The following is a 19140-nucleotide window of genomic DNA, read 5'->3' as shown; positions in this document are numbered from 1 at the left end:
AGTAATCTTGTATATTATTCCAGCGAGGACCTAATCTGATACGCCTTCCGCTGAGACGACATGACACTCTCCTCCTGTCATTATCAACCCTCTCGCATACTCTCCCTGTATACGTATTATAGCATACTAGTTAATGCTGGCCGGGATAATAACGTCCCTATCCCGATTACCGAGGTTCTCTTCTTCACGTCTGTCCCATCGGTCTTAGTCCTGCCGCTAGCACACGGTATTACACTCAAAATCAATTGAGGGCGATCGAAGGTGTTTAATACGGAATTCCGCGTCTACAAGTACCACTACTGCTACTACGGCGGTGTGTTGTGCGCGCTCAATGGAAAGTTATCTCCCTATGCCTTTTTCCACATATCTCTCACTCGATCTCTGTCCGCTCAACTCGCCGATGCCGAGTCGCATGATTTTTCAACGTTACAATATTAACGACTTTCGTAAATAATTAATCGCACCAATGCCGAGTTCACACGAAATAAAAAGTTTTTTTTTTTATTCGGTAGTACACCTTTTTGATTCGTGTCGCTTACTCGAACGAACGAGCGTGTCTAGAGGAGAGGATATGAGAAGACAGCAACAAAGTTTCTCGCACAGAACTCTAAATATTTTATTCATTCATTTTCCTGTTATGCAAACACAGTGCTGGGAAATTTTCATTTTTATCATCAAAATAATTGTTTTAATTAATTCTTAATGGTATCAATGTTTTAATGCATTATTGGATTCGATCATTTGTCCGGACCGATTTGCTACCCAATTATTTTTTCTACTAAACGTATACTGAAAATGTATTTTAAATGACTCATATGAAATTTTATGTATGTTTACAGGGTGTTTACTAAACGAATCTTTGAGAAATCCACCCGATGTACCACCGAGAAATCCCGGCACGATGAGTAGGTTGAACGGTCGGCTGAAGGGTTCCGGACAGGGATCTAATGCCGGCACAATGGTACATCTTGCGGGAGATCACCAGCACCCGATGGACTTAGACTTTGAACCGTCCAATTGTGTTATAAGAACTGCTTCCGGATCGGTTTACATACAACCGGGTAAGGACCATCGTTAAAATATTTATAATAATAAGGATTTTTTCGTTTTATTTTTTATTTTTTTATTTCACTTCTACTTAACTAAAAATATTTAACGATATCGTCTGCGAGAAAAGAAAAGAAACGCCATTAGCAAACAATAACGATAAAAGATGGTTTGAAGAAAACTTGGAGGGCTCTCAATTATTATTCCGAACACTGTCGCGTCGTCGGAAAATACGCCGAACCGTTAATAATGCATCTGGAAAATTCTTCTTTTAAAATCATACAGCTGAGTTAACACTTTCTCAAGTGGACAGGGAGACGCGGTGATTTCATACTGATTATATAGTACCGAGAAAACATTGTGTAGTATTAAATTAGAGTTTTTCTTTTCATTTTTCTGTATCAAAAAGTGGGATATTTAACAATAATCACGAAACTACGATAACGTAATAATTAATTAGTCAAATATTATTATATTATGTTTGGTTTTGTTACAGATATGACGAAGAGTGTGTTGGACTACAAAAATACGTCATCATGCAGTAGCCCTTCTAAGACTGATATTCATAAATCATCGGAAAGGTTGGTTTATAACATTTAACTGTTTTTGTATGAAATAAAAACTTCATGATATAAAATTATTTGAATAGTTAAATATGGACCAGTATTATTTACTTTAATCTTTTTTTGATATCTTGATTTTGATAGATGTGTTTGATTCTTACCTACGCGTAAACACGTGTCAAAAATCAGGCTAGAGTACCCCTTATATGAGTTTTTTTCTTATTCCCGGAGAGGGTTCAAAAACATAAATCAGTCACAATGAAAGGAGTTATTATTATTATATTTGATATCGTTGGAATTACTTAATAGGGTTTGCTCTGGAAATCGTTTTTAAAAACGAATTTTAACTGGCAAATGTAAACGCCCGCACGTTACTATTAAATACAAAGCGGGCTCTGTTGACCACATGATTTTTTTAACCCTCGATCTGCGTACAAAAAGATTATTGTTGTAGAAAACACTCTCATCGTTTACACATGCGTCAGACTTATTGACGTTTTTACTGTTTACGTTTATAATCGATTTAGGTTCATAACTGATTGTCATTGCCACTATCAAAATTACCATACCTGTTTTGTACAGTAATAATTATAGGATTTATGTAAAATAAAATATTTTACTATAATTGCTATTACTTTTTTGTTACGATTGACCTAATCGCTACTGTCTGTAGCCTAGGGTAGTATTATTCATGTTTAATTGTGATTCATGTTTTTTTTTTTTTCAGGTGCTCTTTAAGTTATGGCGTTGGTATGCCGGTATTACCGGTCAGAAATAATCTGAGACGACCAACATCTTCTCATCACTTTTCATCCGCATCCCGGTTCCAGTTCCAAAAGGGTTTCGCTTCCCGATGTTCGTGGAAGTGTACGTCCATAGTATTAATAATCGTTTGCTTATTGATGGCCGTCGCGTTGACTTTCACTGCGAGTAAGTATACAAAACACACGATTACATCGATAAGCGTACACGGGTATCAACCATACGCGTTTTACGAATGGCAATAAACTGGGACGGCTGCAAATCGATATTATCTAATATGATAAACTTAACTTTGTTTTGTAGCATCGAACCTTTTGCGGTTGTCGTACCAAGGTCCTGCATCGTGCTCAGTACTGGTCGACGAGAATGGCGGCGTCAGTGACTCGCTGGCGACTCCGAAATCGCAGAACCACAGTAAATCGTCGGAAAACACAGGTAGGTGGGGCGAACCCGCTGACGCATCCCGTGCACGTCGTAGTAAACGTAGTTTGAAACAACCGAGCTTGCTCGACGGTGGCGGGGTTGATGACCGTGATGGACCTAACGCCGATGTTGGTGATGGTAGTGATGACGCCGACTTATTAATGCATGCTAAACCGGTAGTAAATGGTTTTCCCTCCGACCAAACGCTTATTAATGCACGCATGAACCGTAATAACAATAATAAGGCTTTGCCCCAACAAATGTACGACGCCATATTAGCGTTGAAGTCGCCGGGAACGAAACACCGGCGGCAACAGCCTCCGACGAAAAGGCACCGGAAGCGGCACACGTCCGACGTGATCGTTTACCGGAAGGACGATTTAGAAGGCGCCGCGGCCGCCGACGGGGGTAGAGGTCATGTCAACGAGACCGTGGACATCGTGCCGTTGGATTCGGAAAACCGTATCCGGGTCAATCTGACAATAGCGTCGGACGACTCGATCGGCAGCCCCGTGTACACGGTATCCTTGTCGCTGCCCAACGCCGTGCAGCAACCCGTAGAGCCCGAATTGGTCGGTCCTGTAGAACCCGCAAGGACGGTGGTAAATCGTCCGCAGCCGGCGGCACCTTTTCCGATGGGCGGCACGGAATGCGAGTGTTATTGCCCGTGTCTCGATGACGACGACCAGATCACGGCGGACTTTTCCACGTCGTCACCTTCAACACCACTGACGTCCACCGAAATCGGTTATAACGACTCGTTCACCACGGTTTGGAACACGTACTCGTCGTCGTCAGAACAACCAGAAACCACTGAGGTTTTGACGTGCCCTCCTCCCGTTTTGCTGTTTTGTGAACCAGGCAAGTTACTGTACCCGTTTTGTATTTCAGGACGCGGCAACAGCGAAGAAGACAACTGCCAACGACCAATATTTGCTTCCCAAATAATCGTTTCGTAGTTTGAATCTTATGTATTTGCCTTTTTTTTTTAATAGTAATTTGAACTAATTATTAACGAATGCGTGGTGATTGAAATGGTTTTATTTTTCTTAATTATTATAAATTAAATATATGATCTTGGTTTTGGTTGTGGTATTTAGACTTGGTTTTTTCCTTTTCAGTAGTTTAGATGATTTTTACTATGTTGTATTATTAATATTTTCTCGTTTAATTATGCTATATGCATCGTTATCTAACAGCACTACAGTATATAATAAAAATGATTCTTATGACTATTATGATATATTATGTATTCTATGTAGTCTATGGTAATAATATTGCACTGATGTTTCTTCTAAGTTTGAGTTTTATTAGTTTTATTTTATTTTCTTTCTGAAACTTTTATTAAATTTTTCTTGAAATCTCAATATTTCGTATATAATTTTTTTATTCCGAGTAAATATCAGATTATTCAGCAATACGTATAAGTATATTGCCTATGCAAATCGATGAAATATTAATTTATAAGACGTTTCACTAGAAAACAATTTAATTGAATAACAACTCATTTAAAACTCGCGCGAGCTGAATATTTGACTATAATGTAATTTTGAAATGTTTCCGCAACACGGCAAACACAATTAAAATAAAACGCACACAGTTTGATACATTCTATTGATGTCGCAATGCACTGGGCCAAATTGTCTATAATTAACTAAATTGGTCAATTATCAGAGTCGAGTTCACGTATATAAGTACGATATTCAATTAAATTTTCCGGTTGATGATAGAAATTAATTCATTTACCCAAACAGAAATACAATTAGCTTCTTCGATATGTTTTCACTGCCACTGCGAACTCTATATAATATTTTATTTTATTTTCATTCATATTTATTTCTTTTCGTTCATATTACCATTTTTGCCCCCCGACGATGCAGGGTCAAAATTGTTCCCGGTGAGGACGGCACCACCCGATGGTACGACATTTGCCCAGATAACACTCGGTGACAAAGTGGATGGAGAAATACCGGCATTCGGCTACTGGAATGTCCAGTTCTATCATTCACGGGCCGCCTACGTCCGGTTCGATTACGACTTCCCGAGAGGTGCCAGCATTGCCGTGTACGGTCGCAGGAACGCATTGCCCACGCACACCCAGTACGAAATATTGGAGTTGCTCAACGGCTTCAAATCACGACAAACTCGATCCGCACACGTGAGTTTCCGACTTCTCGCATAATAATAATACAATACCGTTGGTGTGTAATTGGTTTTAGATGGGTCAATCAGTTTTTTTTTTTTTTTTTTGGAATTGGAACTGTTCCAATGTTCTATCAGTATTGTATAGATTGTAAAATGTCGCGATAAGTTATTTATCCGTTCGTTTAAAATATTGTCTACGCGAGACAAATATACATATAATGCGTATACAACTCTGAAACGTGGAGATACTAAGACACGATTATCGTTATTTTTTTCGTTAAATAACTTTCGTCGTTCTCGTCTGATGTTTAATTAGAATTAATAACGTGGATACATTCGTTTTAGTCACACGCATTGTGTCATTGGTGCGTAAATTTAACCGTATTGTTCGTCGAATATATTCGTCTATTTCTGTTTATTTATCCACACGAACAAAATATTCGAGCACTTCACGTAAAGGGATATTTCATGTAAAAATTAAATTCTCCGTACCGATTACAGCGCATTTTGTTTAGTAATGATGGTTCACCGAACACGGCTATCATATTATTACTCGTACATTGAATGGACCGAAATCGCTATCGTGGACGGTGCGCATATAAATCAATGTCGTACTTACGAAATATTTGTAATCAAACGAATCGCTTCAATAATCTATATAACACTCATTCACATTGGTATAACCATAAAAATAATACAAGTTATCTCCGTGTTTCAGCCGATCATTAAAAAAGAAGTTACACACTATTTGGAACCAGGTCATTGGTTCGTATCGATGTACAACGATGATGGGGATCTAACAATGGTTACATTTTCTGCTTCTGTATCGCAAGACATGACAGTGAGCTGTCCTAATGGATGTAGTGGCAAAGGAGAATGCATGTTAGGTCACTGTCAGTGTAACCCTGGGTTTAGCGGTGACGATTGCAGCGATAGTAAGTATTGACTTAATCGTAGTTAGTTATTCAATTTATTTTTATGTATTTCATGTTTATTTTTTTAGAAGCCTTATACCTTAAAATTGGATTTTTTTTTTTTTGATCCTTTGTGATTTTTTTGTTTTGTTATTATATTAAGTGTTTTTTGTTTTTTTTTTTAACATTTATGTTTGATATTTTATATTGATTTGTCGTTTTTTCACACATTGCATATAATAACTTAAAATCATAATGGTCCATGTCGAGAATGATTGCCGATTCTCACACGATAATACTAATATATAATATTTTGGTGGCATATAATTTTGGGTGTGATTTTATAACTGCATGCAAAAATGTCAAAACACGAGATAATTCGCTTTAAAACATCTGCCCTTGCAGGTCCGATAACTTTTAACTGGTATTAATTTATTTTTTTAATTTCTACTCATAGGCGTATGCCCCGTGTTGTGCAGTCAAAGAGGCGAGTACATTAACGGCGAGTGCCAGTGCAATCCCGGATGGAAGGGCAAAGAGTGCAACCTGAGACACGATGAATGCGAGGTGCCCGATTGCAACGGCCACGGTTATTGTACGAACGGAAAATGCATTTGCGCGCTAGGTTTTAAGGGGAAATTCTGTTCAGAAGGTAAAATACATAATAATATTATAAACGGTGGGAGTTGAGCTCTGCGGAAAATAATAACATCATGTATATTTTTTTCAGTGGACTGTCCGAACCCAAATTGTAGTGGCCACGGAGTTTGCGTTGAGGGTACTTGCATATGCAAAAAGGGGTGGAAAGGCACGAACTGCGACGAAATGGATAAGGACGCCCTGCAGTGTCTTCCCGATTGTTCGGGTCATGGGACGTTCGATCTCGAAATGCAGACGTGTCAGTGTGAACCTATATGGTCTGGCGAAGATTGTTCCAAAGGTATCTATTTCTCATCTCACCCCTATAATTCCTATATTCCTGCCACGTGCATCGTGAGCGTGGGATAGTGACGTAGAACTACGGATGCAAAAATTGTTACTAACCATCGGAAACTTTTCGGTCCCCTTGGAATAAAATGTTGATGTAATACCAGTGTTTCTCCGCATGTGGGGAGGGATTGAATACATTTCTGGGGAGGGATAACATTCAAACGGAAATTTTTTTTTCGTCCACATAAACGGAGTGGAAAAAAACGATTTATTAAAGCGATCAGTTTCTTCCTAGCACTCCTATAAAAGTTGAACATTGTGCTATTAAACATTTTACTGTATAATAACTTTAACGCGATAATTTATGTTTTACTGGTGAATACGAAAACAGTGTTTTTTAATGCGAAAATAACATCGAGTTACACGTCGGTTGGGCATAGAATCGTAGGAAATCGGTTGGTGCCAGAGGGTGTTTAAATCAAACGCGTAACTAACCGTCGTGTTTCGTTTCGCAGAGCTCTGCGATTTGGACTGCGGCGCGCACGGCCATTGCGTAGGCGACACTTGCGTCTGCCACGCCGGCTGGTCGGGTCAGAACTGCAACACGAAGCTGTGCGACGATCGGTGCAACGAGCACGGCCAGTGCAAGAACGGCACGTGCCTGTGCGTGACCGGCTGGAACGGCAAACACTGCACGCTGGAGGGCTGTCCAAACAGCTGTTCGAGTCACGGGCAGTGCCGGGTGAACGGCGACAACGTGTGGCAGTGCAAATGCTCCGATGGATGGGACGGTTTGGACTGCAACACCCAGCTGGAACGCGACTGCAACGACAACGTTGACAACGATAAAGGTGAGCACCGATGACGAACGGATTTTTCACGGGGTGGTGGAAGGGGGAGATCGACAGACCTAACGGATAGACCGATTGTTTGATGACGATGGATCAGCAGCGATAAACATCGTGCATTCGGATCGCGGAAAAACGGTTTTCGAAAACGAAACGCCGAGAGCAACGATAACATATATTAATATAATAACCGCAATGAATTTTCTTTATGTGATGAAAAACGCGCATAACCTTTGTGTGTGTGTGTGTGTGTGTGTGTATTTACTTAGATGGTCTGATGGACTGCGAGGACCCGGAATGCTGTCTGAACCATATGTGTCGCAGCAGTCAGCACTGCGTGTCGTCACCGAAGCCCATCGACATATTGTTGCGCAAACAGCCGCCGGCGATCACCGCGTCGTTTTTCGAACGCACCAAGTTCCTGATCGAAGAGGGCAGTCTACAGAACTACGTTAGGCCCGACACGTTCAACGAAAGGTAATATTTTTGAATTCTCGTTTTGTTTTTTTTTTTTTTTAATCATTTTTTTTTTCTCGTTCTATCGTCTCGTACGTATTTCGCGTCTCGAGGTACACGAAAACGATGTGAAATATATAAATATATTTACATAAGACCACTACTAATGCTACTACTAATATAGCTGTAGCGTTCGACCGTTTTGATTCCGCTGTTCTCTGGCGAAATGTGTTTTCGATCATATCTCGTCCGGAGGACGTCGGAATGCCAGGGAAAATGATTAACACACACACACATTACGATGTATATTTTATAAGTTGAAATTCTTAAGCGACTGTGTTCATTGTGTATGGTGTTGTTACCTTCAATGTTTTCTGTCTTGAATCTTTCTATTGAAACTGCGTTGTGCCCATGTGAAAATATCCTTTCCTAATCGTTCCAATCTCTATATCGATTAAATGTTATTAGCATCACTTCTCAACACACACACACACATACACACACACACACATACGTACATACGTTTTAATTTCATATATATGTACATAAATATTGTAACCAGCAACACATAAAAATCAATCTCAAGCACTTAACGTAAACGTATAATAATATTATGCTTACGCATTTTTTTACGTAATTTTTTTCCACTTGTGTTTATTTTTTCATTTCTTGTGATTACGTACAATATTAAAATGTTGAGAAGTAATGTTTGCATTTAACATAAAAATTTAACGACTACCAAGCAGCTTAATGTGTACCTTTGCTTAATGTGTACTTATATACTAATATTACATACATATATATGTATATATGTACATATACATATATATGTACATATGGATTCATATATTTTCATTAACGTTTGCAAAAAAAAAAAAAAAAAAAAATAAAACCATTTGAATAAAAATATATTTTATACATTATATATATATATATATATGTATTTATTTTTATTTTTAAATAAAGCCTAACGCTTTCTTTCGAATATTATCTTGTTTCCAGCATTTTCTGGAGTCACTTCAACACGAGGTAAGAAATGGCCATAGTTTGCCCAGAATGGATTTTGTTTTTGTATTATTTTTGAAGGGAAATAATTCCCACTATTTATTTACGGGTGTTTTACATTCATATATACATCTTCTCTTATATATTTCGCTTAGCATAAATTAGCGTTTTAAACACAAAAAAAAAATAAAAATTATAATATAAAACTTCTAATTTATATTAATTATACGAATAATACTTTTTCAAGTACTTTTCCAACAAATAAAAACCTGCGTAAACATAAATAAAAAATTTTAAAAAAAAATAGGACTTCAATTATATGATGTGTTTGATTGAATATACATCACCATTGGACTAGGCATAAAATAAGCTTTTGCATGCATGACCTTACGCTTTTATCCTCAAACCCCCTTTGTATTGTGTACTCGTCAAAGCTTTATTCTTCATTTGTAGCCGTATATGTTTGTGTTGTTTTAATAAATTGTGACATTTTGTGTTTCACTCCGTTAAATGGAAACTATTAGAGACGTAACACAAATTATATCACTTGATATTTAGTCGTAAGATATAATATAATCATTCAAAGGAAATAAAGTTAAATAATATAATTTTGTGTTAATTAAATTTTAAACTGTATAGAATTGACTCTTGAGAAGTTAAGTAAAAATTAATAATTATATTGTATTTCAGTTTTAAATAAAAAATATCGTAACGTAATAATATCCTTAAACAGTTTCCTTTCACATAGTCGGATATTATTATTATTGTTTAAATACTTTTACGCAAAGCACGTTAACAACAGTAAATTAGATTATTTTTTGATTTCTATTATATTAAATTTCAATAGAATATTTGAGTGTTAAACAAAATATATATTTTCTTTAGCCGATCGGCAGTTATTCGTGGTCGAGTTGTTACGTCCACTGGAATGGGATTAATGGGTGTTCGGGTTAGCACGAACATCGCACCAGAGGGATTCACGTTAACCCGTGAAGATGGCTGGTTTGATTTATTGGTAAACGGAGGAGGCGCTGTGACTTTACAGTTCGGCCGTAGTCCCTTTAAGGCACAGACGCAAATCGTGAACGTACCTTGGAATGAGGTTTGTTTGCATAATATTACAAATACAATAATGATTTCTCTAACTTTGCGTTCACATTATGGATCGGTAGATTGTCATTATCGAGACAATAGTGATGTCGTTAACTGAAGACAAAGGAGTTCAGCTCAGCGGCCAGGCTTGCAAGGCACACGATTATGACCTAATGAAACCTGTGGTATTAGCGTCTTGGAAACACGGCTTCCAAGGGTCGTGGTCTGATAAAAGTGCTGTTTTGGCCGAGTCACAGGTTAATAATATTACGATGATATAATTTTTTTTATAAAAACGCCGTGTATGCAATTTTCTTATGCCGTACATTATACAATGTTATTATTATACATGTGCTCACAAACGTTTGTATTCGATTGGTTAAATATATTCTTTCGATTAGGTTGTACAAGAAAGTTTTCAAATTCCGGGCACAGGATTAAATTTGGTTTACCACAGCTCCAGATCAGCTGGATATTTGTCTACTATACAACTTCAGCTCACGCCCGACACGATTCCATCCACTTTGAAGTTGATTCACTTGAGAATCACTATAGAAGGAATACTGTTCGAAAAGACGTTCGAAGCCGATCCGGTCATTAAGTACACGTACGCTTGGAATCGGCTCAATGTGTACCGGCAGAACGTTTATGGCGTAACGACGGCATTGGTCAAAGTTGGATATGAGTACACAGATTGCCGAAGTATTGTTTGGGACGTTCAAACGACCAAACTAAGCGGAAACGATATGAGTATATCCGAAGTGGGCTCGTGGAATCTGGATATTCACCACCGTTACAACTTCCACGAAGGTATACTACAGAAAGGCGACGGTTCGAACATTTATTTGAAACAAAAGCCTCGGATAATATTGACTACCATGGGTGATGGACATCAAAGACCATTAGATTGCGTAGACTGCGACGGCGATAATGGATTAAAACAGAGACTATTGGCTCCGGTAGCGTTAGCTTCCGCTCCGGACGGTTCCATATACGTCGGAGATTTTAATCTGATCCGACGTATAATGACCGACGGCACTGTTAAAACTGTGGTCCGATTGAAGTAAGCATTTAGCATTCCGTCTATTTTATAAATATAGTAAAAATAATAATAAAAATAACATTAATAATAATTATATTTACAGTGTTACGAGGGTGTCGTATCGCTATCACATCGCCGTCAGCCCGCTGGATGGTTCTTTATACATTTCTGATCCGGAAAGTCATCAAATTTTAAAAGTAAAAAACCCGAACAATTTTTCCGATCCTGATCACAACTGGGAACCCGCCGTTGGATCCGGCGAACGTTGCTTGCCCGGTGACGAAGCACACTGCGGCGATGGAGCGTTGGCTAGAGACGCGAAACTCGCTTACCCCAAAGGTATGCTACGTTATATTGTATAGTTATGCGCATTTAAATCTTTTTACCGACCATCGAACAATCATTTATTGCGTGGGCGTTTTTATTGTCGTAGGTGTCGCTATATCTTCGGACAACATTCTTTACTTTGCCGATGGGACGAACATTCGAATGGTGGACAAAGACGGTTTGGTGTCCACGCTCATCGGTAGCCATACACACAAATCGCACTGGAAACCCATACCCTGCGACGGGACGCTGAACACCGGCGAAGTGCATCTGAGATGGCCCACCGATCTGAGCATCAATCCCTTGGACAACACGTTGCACATCATCGACGACCACATGGTGTTGAAGTTGACCACGGACAACCGGTTGAAAGTCATCGCTGGCCGCCCGATGCACTGCCCTCCAGCTGCGCGTACCGGTCTGAACACGGACCAAGAATTAGCCGTGCAGACCGCGTTGGTCATGCCTCAGAGCATTGCGTTTGCTCCGAACGGTAACATGTACGTTGCGGAATCGGATTCGCAGAGAACGAATAGGATCAGAGTGATAAGTAAGTATTCAACATTTAGTATTTGTCGATAGCACTTCCGTTAACAAAAAAGTCATATTATTTTATGATCATGTTTATACACGACCGGGTAAATTTCATAGTCGTAATATTATCTACCACTGTGCAATATTATATGTTTATATATCGGAAACGGTTATTGCTTGTGATAGGAGGAGATGCTATAAATAAAATAAATAAAAATGAATAGGGTTTACTTATTTTTAAATTCTGATCGTGTATCCTAATGGGTCTGGGAATAGTTATCCTTTAATCTATATAGAATTAACATGAGATACATTTGGGATATCTAATCACAAAAAGCTATTATTATTTATCAACGTTCTCACTATACTCTGGTTTATTTCATATTTTCCTCCGATGGACATATTCATAACATAAAATTAATCATCATTGACAAAATATCATTACAGTTTCCTTATAATATAGCGTTTAATATAAAAATCATAGCTATTGAAGTTAAATGAAAAGTTTTTGTACTAAATATGTTTTTAACAATCATTGTTCCAAATTTTTCATGCAAAAATCAATTTTTTTTTTTTATTTATTAAATATTATATAATTTACTAAAACGATAAAATACGAAGCCTCAAAATATCCTAGTAATATATTTATATGAATATTTTAGGTACCGAAGGCAAAATTTCTCGTTTCGCCGGTACTGAGTCGAAATGTAATTGTTTGGATCGCGGCTGTGATTGCTACGAAGAAGATCATTATTTGGCAGCAACCGCTAAGTTTAATACAATTTCGTCGATCACTGTATCCCCCGATGGAGTGGTTCACGTGGCTGATCAAGCAAATTATAGGTATGATTTAAAAAAAATGTTATTCTTATTTTTCAAACCCATACATAATGACTTGTGTATCATTTTAGAATAAGATCGATCATGTCGAGATCCCCAGAAGCAACAGCCACCCGCGAATACGAAGTATACTCACCGACCACCCAAGAGTTGTACGTTTTCAACCGTTTCGGTCAACATATCACAACCCGTAATATTCTTACCGGAGAGACTAGCTACCAGTTTACGTACAACCAATTCACCAGCAGTGGAAAACTCAGTTCTGTTACCGATGCAGCTGGTAACAAAGTGTTCCTGTTAAGGGATCACGCACAACAAGTCAACTCGATCGAGAACACCAAAGGCCAAAAATGCCGATTGCGCATGTCTCGCATGAAACTTTTGAGCGAGGTCAACACTCCTGACAACTACAATATAACGTTTGACTACTATGGCCCCTCCGGTTTACTACGGTCGAAGTTGGACTCTGCAGGAAGAGGATATGTTTACACTTATGATGACTTTGGACGACTAACCGGTGCTGTAACACCCACTGGAAAACTTATTCGGTTGGCATTTGATCTGAGTGTAAAAGGAGCCACTGTAATGGTGTATAATGACGACAGTCAACCAACTACCATGCTGATCAAAGGCACATCTGTGGAAACTAAATTAGGTAAACTAAAGTTTTTAAATATTTTATTTTCTTGCAGTTCATAATATTAATAAAATCATTGTTTTATTGTCGTTCGTAGGCGGTTCGGAGCAGCATACTTCAATAACTAGTGAAGGTGATATTGTGTCGGAAACATCATGGGGAAACCGGGTGACTATCGAATCAGTTCCCTACGCAGTGTTGATGGAAGCAAATTCTGTATTGGTGGAAAGTTATCCAGTACCGGGAAAACTGAAAACCGAAATCGGATCCGAATTGGCTAACAGGTTTGAATGGAGGTATTACCTAAGAGGCCAATCTGGTGGAAAATTAAAGCCCGGCGAAGGTAATAATATATATTTTTGTAATACAGTATAAATTTGACAAAACATAAATAATATTAAGAACGAATACTTAATAAAAATGAAAATATTTAACTTACAGCTAAATCTGTAGCTCAAGTGGGAAAGAAGTTACGTATCAACGGTGAAAACATTGTGTCTCTCGAATTCGACAGAGACAGCGGAACCGTAGCAGCGTTCATAGATGAACACATTGAGTTGTTGAATATCACCTATGACATTGCCGGAAGACCTTTTAGATGGGGACCTAGGTAAGATAAACGGCAAAACGTTGTATTCGTATTAAACTGTGTACTTTATTAAAATGTGCTTATTTGCTTTTGAACAGGAACAAAATTTATTCGGAGGTAGAATTGACGTACGACCGTTTTAGCAGACTTAGCGTGTGGCGCTGGGGCGATCTCAAAGAAATGTATGGCTATGACAGAGCCGGACGGTTAGCTGAAATTCGCTATGCTGATGGTAAATCTACGTTATACGTATTCAAAGATATGTTCAGCAGTTTGGTAAGTATTAGCATATGCAAACTTTTTGTGCGCAGGTGTTTAATAAATTCGTTTCCCTTGTACAGCCTTTGAAAGTGACAACTCCGAGAGGAAGTGATTACCTTTTACAATACGACGAATCCGGAGCTCTCCAATCACTGACGACTCCTAGAGGACACATACATGCATTTTCGATACAGACCTCGTTGGGATTCTACAAGTACCAATATCACTCACCGGTCAGCCCACATCCGTACGAATTGAGATATGACGATAACGCTAATATTTTAGCCAAAATCTATCCACATCAATCCGGTCGTGTTTCCTATTTGTACGATCAACACGGAAATATCGAAATAATATTAGCTGGTACGTATTTAGAATTTTATGTCTGAATTATGCTTATTTTGCTTATGGTTTTTTATCATTTCCGTAGGACTTATATCCATACACTATACCTACCAAACCAACACCAATCTGGTGAAGAATATCAATGTAGTAGAACCTGGCTTCGAGTTGAAACATGAAATTCGTTATCATTTGGGTATGATCAAAGACGAACGTTATTTGTTCAACGCTAAATGTGGATTGCATAACACTCATTTGAAGTGAGTGTTTTGAAGCATAATTATATACTATATTATATAATTTTATATTAAATATAATACTATTTTTAATTATATAGGTATCAATTGGACGGTAATGCACGCGTTACTAGCATTGATGTCACTATTGGTAGTAAAGAGCTTTCGCAATTGAAACTGAAGTACAATCAAAACCTAGGGACGCTAGAAAGCATAAGTGATTTGAGGATCTACAAAAATACTTTCAACAAAACCGTCATTCACGATACTGCTAAACAATTTTTCTCAATATCCGAGTACGATAATCACGGTCGGTTGAAATCAGTAATGACCAACATCAAGTCCATGGACGTGTATAGGTATGTTGTATTGAATAAACATTTTAAGGAAAATGTCATACTTATTCATTAATTCGTTTGTCTGTGTTCTGTAGAATGGAATTAGAATACGATGTCAGAAACAGAATTTCATCTCAGAAGATCATTTTGGGCAGGACAAAAATTCAGAACACAATGACTTATAGCGCTGATGGTCATTTGTTTGAGGTGACCGGTAGTAGCGACTGGAAATATATCTACGATGAAAATGGCAACATTATCGGGATCATGGATTATGGACAAAAGTTAACTTTAGGTTACGACGTCGGTGATAGAGTGGTTCAGGTGATATATATAATATATTTACATATTAATGTATCAGTAACACATTTAAATATTCTATTTTATTTTATTTTTTTGAACCATTTCAGTGGTTGTAGATTGTAATCTAATTGATAAAAATTTTAATATCTAATTAATCAAAATGTTAATTATGATTTTATTTCAATATATTAACAGTTAAAATTGTTTCATTACTTGTATTGTTTAACTTTGCAATGAAATAAATATAAATTAAATGCAATAAATAAATAGTTTTTTAATACTCTGTACACACAGCGTACGGGAATAATTTAACTAAATAACGCTTATTTTGTAGGTGGCTGACGTTCAACTTTATAGTTACGACACTCGTGGTTTCGTATCCAAGAGAGGAGAAACTCACCTAAACTACAACGATATGGGTTTACTCAGTGATGCAACTGAAAGTGACCGTTTTAGTGTTTCGTATTACTACGACCATAAAAATCGACTATTGGGTATCAAGAATACTGGTGAAAACGTAACACAATTCCTGTATACTGATCCTCAACGGCCTAATTTGGTTATGGCCATACATTATCCGAGTACAGGCAGAACTTACCATTATCTGTACGATGATCGCAACACGTTAATTGCAATCGATTCACCCGAACAAAGGTACATTTCGAGATTCATTCAAAAATAAAAATATTATGTGATATACGATGGTTGTAAATATTAATTTTTTTCTTGTTCGTTATAGATACTTCGTTGTTACCGACCAAAACGGATCGCCGTTAGCCGTGTTCGACGTCTCTGGAAACATCGTTAAGGAGATCACGAGAACACCATTCGGTGGGCTCAGAAAGGACACACATCCGGACTTATATATTCCGATCGACTTCCACGGAGGCATTTTGGACCCGCATACTAGGCTGATATATCTCGATAAGAAGTGGTACGACCCATCGGTTGGTCAATGGATCACGCCTGACTGGGAACGGCTGTCGTCGAGACTCAATTATCCCACGGACATATTTATCTATAGATTCCAAAATAACGATCCGATCAGTTCTAGCAACTCTCAAAACATTAACTACATGACAGGTATGGCTCAATATATTGGTAATTTGCAGTGGCCAGCAATATTTGTAGTTCACGTTATACTATTATAATAATAGAATATTATCGTGATAAACAATGTTCCAGTTATTTTTAATGTATTTCGTGTTTTTAGATTTGAGTAGTTGGTTGAAACTTTATGGTTACGATATCAGTAACATGATTGGATCGTCGTACACTAGAAATCAATTACACCAACCTAGTGCAAAGGTATCTTCTCCTCAACTCACTCCTCAATTCAATGTGGTATCCGGACTACAGTGCATCGTCGAGAAGGTATTTGAAAAAAACTACAAACACGGAATGAATCGAAATTTTTTGAATACATTTTTTTTTGTTACGTATTCCCTTTAGGAAATGTCACTGTTCGGTGAATTTGGATTCATTCCTGAACCTCTGCTGAAGATGGAAACCCAGACGAGAAACCTGTTGCCAAGAGTGGCATTCCAGCGATCCATATTCGGTGAGGGTGTGCTGGTGTCCCGTAGCAACGAAGGCCTGGCGCTGATATCCGTGGTGGACGGTGACAACAGTGTCGTACAAGACGTCGTTATGTCTGTTTTTAACGGCTCGTACTTCTTAGACTTGCATTTTGAGCAGCACGATAAAGACTTGTTCTATTTCGTCAAGGTAATATTAGAATCGTAATTTAAGTCATGTTTTAAAGGTCTGTCCAGAACTGTAGTAGACAGTCACGTAGCATAATAGTGTGGCTACTGATAGTATTCCGTAGGGACAGGGAGTGATTATTTGTAAAGCTATAAACCTTCTTATAACCAGTCTTGGCGAGGAACAATCGAACATGGTGGTTGTCCAAACAGACAACTTGTCAGACGGTTGTCCGAAGACCCATGTTGATCGTGTTTAATGGCCACCAGTGCTAGATTTGACTCTCGAGAACCAGAGTACAACTACTAATAAGAAGTTACTAAAAATAAGTCTTATCTATTCCTACGATACATGTTAAAATAATATTAATATTAACGAATTAAAAATAAAATATCAATGTCCAATAAATAATTTTATAGTTTAGTTAGAAATTCGTAGATCATTATTTAATATTTGATGGTAAAATATTTTTTTTTTAAATAAATAAGTTACAAATACGATCTTTGAAGAAAATCTGGGACTTGATCCTGAAACACCTAAATCCCCTGAATTCTCGGTCCCCGCTAAGTTTGGAACCGATGCATTTGACTGTAAATTTTTATTATTATTATTATTATTATTATCGGTTTTAGGACAATGCGTTAAAACAGAATGATGACATGGAGGAGCTGAAACGGTTGGGAGGCATGTTCAACGTGACCACTCACGAGACGACGGACGGTAAAGAGCTGCGACTTTTGAGCCCAGAGGCGCTGATATCGATCAGGTACGGCACGGACCCGCAACAGGAACGGCACCGTCTACTGAAGCACGCGCACAAGAGGGCGGTTGAGCGGGCGTGGGAGTCAGAACGGTCGCTGGTGTCGGCAGGGTCGAAGGGCGCCAGGGCCGAGTGGAACGCGGAGGAACGCGAGGAGCTAGTGAACCGTGGCCGCGTGGACGGTTACGAGGGCCAGGACGTGCATGACGTCAGTGGCCGCCGGCCGCAGTTGGCCGACGATCCCGGCAACATACGGTTCCACAAGACGCCCAACAGGAAGAAACGCAACAGGCGGACGCATTACAAACGGACCGCAGCCAAAGACGAATGAACTGGCGGTATTTAATACCATCATCTTACCACGGGGCCGTCAAAACAACAATAATATTATTATAATAGTGCCAACGTATACTTATTATTACTACGATTTTTATTATTATTATTATGATCATTATTTATTTCTACATCAAACGTGCGGTTATTTATTATTATTACTATCATCTTTATCATTGTTTTATATATATTATACTTCCACGTGTTATTATTATTATTATTATTATTATTATTATTATTACCAATAACTACCTATTATTATTATTATTAATATTATTATTGATTTATTTTTCTTTATCTTTCTCGCTTAAATCGTTCGCCGATTTACGATCATATATTTTAATACTTGCCCCCGACGACCAGACCAACAAATTCGATCCTTACCCATACATCATGAATGCTGCATTTTTATACACGTCGAAATCCGTTTGTATATTCCGTTTGTCCCCTCGAACAAGCTTAATTATAATATCTGTTGTTGCGTATTTTATTTTTATGAAACGCTCAATTTCCGTCCATTCGAAACACGTCTGTTCATGATGTCCACCTCCCAGGCCGTGATTTTATTTTATTAATTTATTCGATTCGTTATATTTTTATTTATTTAATTTCTTTTTTTTTTTTTTTTTGTTTAATTCCACAATGAAAATAGTGTCTAGTCATTTTCTGAGCGAGTAAATAACACGAACATTTAATTTTTAACACT

The 19140-nt window shown here is 37.9% G+C and overlaps 1 protein-coding gene across 1 annotated transcript; it reads left to right on the top strand.

The window, feature by feature from the left end:
• Positions 1-2813: 2813 nt before the first annotated feature.
• Positions 2814-18550, top strand: LOC112679441 (teneurin-m). The gene is made up of 26 exons (XM_025549232.1): positions 2814-3656; positions 4676-4953; positions 5659-5875; positions 6312-6506; positions 6585-6794; positions 7300-7635; positions 7902-8109; positions 9979-10195; positions 10266-10442; positions 10587-11248; positions 11331-11566; positions 11661-12104; positions 12751-12931; positions 13000-13583; positions 13663-13908; positions 14007-14175; positions 14253-14430; positions 14496-14778; positions 14846-15017; positions 15095-15352; positions 15427-15655; positions 15969-16288; positions 16374-16717; positions 16848-17008; positions 17087-17362; positions 17974-18550. Exons 1-26 carry the CDS (start codon positions 2957-2959, stop codon positions 18430-18432), a joined length of 7740 nt encoding a protein of 2579 aa, XP_025405017.1. The 5' UTR covers positions 2814-2956; the 3' UTR covers positions 18433-18550.
• Positions 18551-19140: the final 590 nt, after the last annotated feature.

Source organism: Sipha flava, unplaced genomic scaffold (assembly GCF_003268045.1).
Source record: "Sipha flava isolate LNK unplaced genomic scaffold, YSA_version1 146_pilon_pilon, whole genome shotgun sequence".
Taxonomy (NCBI): Eukaryota; Metazoa; Arthropoda; class Insecta; order Hemiptera; family Aphididae; genus Sipha; species Sipha flava.
The sequence above is the reverse complement of the archived record's forward strand: the minus strand, read 5'-3'. Positions and strand labels throughout refer to the sequence as shown.